Source organism: Solea senegalensis, linkage group LG15, assembly GCF_019176455.1.
Source record: "Solea senegalensis isolate Sse05_10M linkage group LG15, IFAPA_SoseM_1, whole genome shotgun sequence".
Classification (NCBI taxonomy): Eukaryota; Metazoa; Chordata; class Actinopteri; order Pleuronectiformes; family Soleidae; genus Solea; species Solea senegalensis.
In genome coordinates, this window is record NC_058035.1 from 18,945,357 (window position 1) to 18,950,329 (window position 4,973).

Sequence of the window (4,973 nt, forward strand, 5' to 3'; positions counted from 1 at the left end):
ACCTTAACCTAAAATCAGTTCCTCAGAAAAGATTTTCTGCCTCATAAGGACCAGGTTTTGGTCTCCACAAGGGGGTCCCAACAAAGTTGTTGTTTGTGCCTCGAAAGGTTCTAACGAGGTCATAAATAAATAAACAAATAAATAAATGACTAAATACAGGCGCACAGAGCACAGCCTCCCTGTTGGCGATAACGTTTGCTTTGTCACTTTTCATCGCACAAGGTTAATCATTTCAGGTCTCGGGCCACACCAGAGTCTTAATGTGTGAACGTCTTGTAACATTTTGGGACATGACAGAGACGACCAGACTTCAGCGATGTCTCAGTACTTAAAACTCCTGGTAAGAAACATTTGACATTTATTAATAATAAGCAACATCACCATCATGATCATTTATGTCTCGACCTCTCTCGGGATACACGTGTGACAGCCAGGGTTTCAATTAAAACTTAAAAAAAAAAATACTTCATTTTAATTAAATTGTCTATTTTATTAAAGGTTGTGACTGATTGCTTTTCTGCTCACTGAGCCAACATAAATAATTCAACACACTAATATGATAAATGCAAGCCTTGGGCTAAGTGTTAATGGGAATGTGGACTATAATAATAATAATAACAATAATAATTGGTAGAAAGGTTGTTCTTGTTGTTTATGTAAAGAAATGTTGCCTGTAAAAGTCACTTTCTCTCTTCCTGCAGTTAGACCTGCCTGTTGTAATTGCTACAATATTTATCGCTGGCATAGGAGGCACGTTCCAGTATGGATTCTCTGTGTCTGTGTTGACTTCCCCTTCCGTTGTAAGTCGAGCTACCAAACACAATCAGCACATTTAATGATGTACAAGTGTGTTTTTGGGTTAACACACACCCAAGTGAGGTTAAAGTACAAGTGTATGTCACATGAACGTGGCACTAATTGTGCATGTGGTGTTTTCAGTTCATAATGGACTTGGTGAACGAAACGTGCGTGCAGAGGTACGGCGTCTCCTTGGAGTCGTGGCAGGTGTCTCTCATCTTTTCCTTCATTGTTTCCATTTTCTGCATCGGAGGGTTAGTGGGGTCGCTGGCGGCGAGTCCACTGGTGTCCAAATATGGCAGGTTAGTGGTGCTGCTGCAGCTAATGTAGCATTGAAAAAAGTTTTTTCAATTTTTGGATTATCTGCCTCAAACACGGACGTTTCTGTCTCCCTGCTCTACAGGAAAAGATGCCTTTTGTTCAACAACTTTGTGGCTATACTCGGAGCCTTGTTGATGCTCCTGAGCCGAAAAGCGCTCTCCTTTGAGATGATCATGGTGGCACGAATTCTCTATGGCATCAATTCAGGTAAATCTAGTATTGCACCTCACCATCACTTTCTATCTCTTCAATGTCTTAGTCTCATTCAGATCATTTGTCAATAATTCCATGTGTCTTTCCCTTCTTGTGTACGCCTCCAGGAGTCAGTCTCTGTGCTCACACCATCTACCTCATTGAATGTGCGCCCAAGAGGCTGCGAGGAATGGTGGGCGTCACCGTCGCTACCTTCATCTCCTTTGGGAAGTTCTGCGGTCAGCTGCTGGGGATCAGGTAAGGAGTCCGGGCGTAACACACACTGTGCAGGGGCAAGGTGAGGGGATCAGATGCTGGTCAGATCACATGACAGGTCAAGCGTGGGCTAAAGGAAAGCCGATCCGTCCATACCACCTTTACCCCTCAATTTGAAGTGACTTTTGGATGAATAGCATTTTGTACAGACGTTTAAAAAAAAAACCCAACAACTCTAACAGTAAATCCAGCTGACCGTGGTGATTTTCTGACTGTTCCTCTAGCACCACCATGAGGATAACATTTACACTTCTATGTGAAATGTAACAACAATTTCCCTCAAGATGATTTGTAGTGAAGTTTTATCAAGTCATCAGTTATGATAAAGACGACATCAGGATGCGGCAACATCTACAAAGAGTTAAATGACAGCTAAACAAGACATTTTTCTAAACTACTTGTATAAGGATGATTTGTCTTAATCTGATAGGGTTGTGTTTTTTCCCCTTCTTTATTAAGTTATGTACCTTCACTCTTCTATTCATTTTAATATGGAGAGGATATTTGTAAGTTTCTGATAAATATCTTGTATGTTTATTTTGTTTGAAAAGCTGTAGAAAGCCGTAGGGACATTTTACTTGCACAGTTTTGCTTGGACACTGTTCTCTTGTGTTTTCTTGTCTGTCCTTTTTTATTTACTTATTTAATGATCAAAATAAATTTAATGTGTCAAATTCAAACAAACTGGGTGTCTAGTCTGGTCAAGAGAGGAAAAAAGTGTTCAATTGAGGGTTGGCAATATGATATTTCACTGAAAGTGCTTGTTTTGATTTGGAAAAATAAATAATGACATATGAATCTATTAATATCAAAAACAGAAAAATAAATCTAAAAGTAAGTAAATAATAATGTGGTCAACTGTGATTAAAACGCTAAGCTCACAATTTAATGCTGAATGTAATACATTTAATAATGTGATAATTACAACTGAATGTCTTATTATTGCTACTAAGACTAATATATTTAGGGTCCGACCCTATTGAAACTGAAGGAATTATTATTCTCTTTATTCTTCTTGTTATTTTTCCTTGAAATGAATCCTGAAATGTTGTGACCACATTTATCGTCTGAAAGTGGTTTGGTGAATGGGCGTCTGAAAACTGGTGTTCCGCTTGGATTGAATGCCGACTCAGATTTTGGCAATTTCACACCAATGGTATTTGTCCTAGAGCTTTAATAAGTATAATATTCTGTCTATATTCTATCACCTCATTGTGTGTAAATGAAGAGTAGGTCATGGGCACATGTAATCTATCGAGGGCCGCCCGTTTGACAGATCTGCTCTAAACATTCAAAAACATTATTACTGAGACTTGGATGCCTCCCTTTAAATGACTTAATGATATTGCCACTGTTGCGTGATATTGAGCTGTTGTTGCTCTTGCAGTGAATTACTTGGTACAGCAGAGAGGTGGCCATGGCTGCTCGGTTTCAACGGCTTCACGGCGTTACTTCAGCTCGCCACGCTTCCCTTCCTTCCAGAGTCTCCCAGCTTCCTGCTCCTGAACAGAGGAGATCGTCAGGCCTGTGAGAACGGTACGAAAAGGAACGAAAGCTCTCAATCTGGCCTCACCCACTTCATAATGTCCCCTTCTTAATGTGAAGTTTCAAGCAATTTTACTGTAGAATTTACAAGTGAATTAAAGTTTAACTCAGCTCAATGTTTAATAATGATGACATAATTTCCTACTGCAAGAAAATCCATTAAGGGACTGCTCCTAAAGGCTGCCTGTTCATATCAGAGCTGCCCAGGCCATAAAGTTTTTAGGTTAGGGTTAGGTTTTTTCTTTTTTTGCTTGGGATTTCAAAATTACTTCAAAATTGTTCTTTTTGTTACAAGGGAACAGTGCTAACCACTACTCCACCGCATGGACCGTGCTTTTTAGTGGTTGATTTTAATTTATTTTAATTTTACCCTGTCTTTTAAGTGTCTACAAGTGTCTAAATAAACTTTGAATTTGATCTTATTGTTCAACTCAAAGGTACATTACACCCAAATATTACTTTTCCCCAATACTTTATCATTTGTAGAAGAACATTACTGGGATTGTCTCAATAAACAATGACCATCACCACCTAAATCTGGTGCTTCGCTCTTTGACCCTCAGCTTTGAGGAAGCTGTGGGGCAACAAGGACTACACCAGGGAGGTGGACGAGATGATGAAAGAGAACGTTTCCATGCAGAACGTCAGCAGCCGCTCACTGATGGACCTGTTTCGGGACAAAAGTATGCGCTGGCAGCTCATCACCATCATCATTACCTTCATTGGACTGCAGCTCTGTGGCATCAATGCTGTGAGATACCAGACATACCATTTTTGTGAATCTAATTTGATAATTACCAGACTATGAACTTCAAATGAATCCTCCCTGATGTCCCACACACACACACACACACACACATACATTTTTTAAATTGTTATTACCAAACTATGACTGTAGAAATAAGTAATTATTTTACCATAAATAACTCCCCTATTACAAATTGTCACATGAGGAGTATTATAGGACCATGTTATTACTGTTCTGTGATGATAAGAAGCATTACATGTATTTGTACATGTACAAAACATTTCCATAATCCAAAGTCTTTATTTTTGGGCTTCACTCCACAGGTGTACTTTTACTCTTTTGATGTGTTTCGTGCAGCAGGAATCCAGGAGCAGCAGTTACGTTACGCTGCTTTGGGGACAGGGCTGTGTGAGGTGACTGCCTCTTTTGCTTGTGTAAGTAACATTCTTCTTCATTCTTCTAAGTTCTTCACCACGTTCATCTCAATTAGGACATTATCAGATATATTTTAGTTTTCCCAAAATACAGTATTTTGCAATGTTTTTTTCATATAAGGAATGATTGAAGAAATATTTTCATACATCTTTTAACTCCTTCTACTCACTTCCACTTAGTAGAGTACTATACTGTGACGTTTTTGGGTGATTTTGTTCAACATGCTATACTATTATGATGTTTTGGTGTCCTTTTGAATGACATACAAAGACAAAATAACCCAAAAAGGTCATAGTTTTGTATGTCATCCAAAATTACCCAAAAAGGTCATACTTTAGTTTGTCGTCCAAAATGTGAAAAAAAAGAAATTGGTTAGTACTGTATGTCGTTCAAAATGTGACCAAGAAGTCAAAGTTTATTATGTCTTCCGAAATGGTATGGACAACATATTAACCCATGGCTTTTTTTATACTATGACATTTTTTACTTATTTTGGAAGACATACTATAGTATGACTTTTTTGACTGATTTTGGAAGACATAGTTAAGTATGACTTTTTTGACCGATTTTGGACGACATACTATACTATGACGTTTTTGACCGATTTTGGAAGACATACTATACTATGACATTTTTGACTGATTTTGAACGACATACT

At 38.3% G+C, this 4,973-nt stretch overlaps 1 protein-coding gene across 1 annotated transcript; it reads left to right on the plus strand.

Moving 5' to 3' along the window:
- The first annotated feature begins 253 nt into the window (after nucleotides 1-253).
- Nucleotides 254-4,407, plus strand: LOC122782049 (solute carrier family 2, facilitated glucose transporter member 11-like). Its single transcript, XM_044046240.1, has 8 exons — nucleotides 254-340; nucleotides 702-800; nucleotides 940-1,100; nucleotides 1,202-1,326; nucleotides 1,440-1,569; nucleotides 2,975-3,123; nucleotides 3,696-3,883; nucleotides 4,204-4,407. Exons 1-8 carry the CDS (start codon nucleotides 317-319, stop codon nucleotides 4,390-4,392), a joined length of 1,065 nt encoding a protein of 354 aa, XP_043902175.1. The 5' UTR covers nucleotides 254-316; the 3' UTR covers nucleotides 4,393-4,407.
- Nucleotides 4,408-4,973: the final 566 nt, after the last annotated feature.

Coding starts and splice junctions, on each gene's coding strand:
- LOC122782049 (XM_044046240.1), top strand. CDS start 317: ATGTCTCAGTACTTAAAACTCCTG. Junction 801..939: donor TGTTGACTTCCCCTTCCGTT/GTAAGTCGAGCT, acceptor TGGTGTTTTCAG/TTCATAATGGACTTGGTGAA. Junction 1,570..2,974: donor GGTCAGCTGCTGGGGATCAG/GTAAGGAGTCCG, acceptor TTGCTCTTGCAG/TGAATTACTTGGTACAGCAG.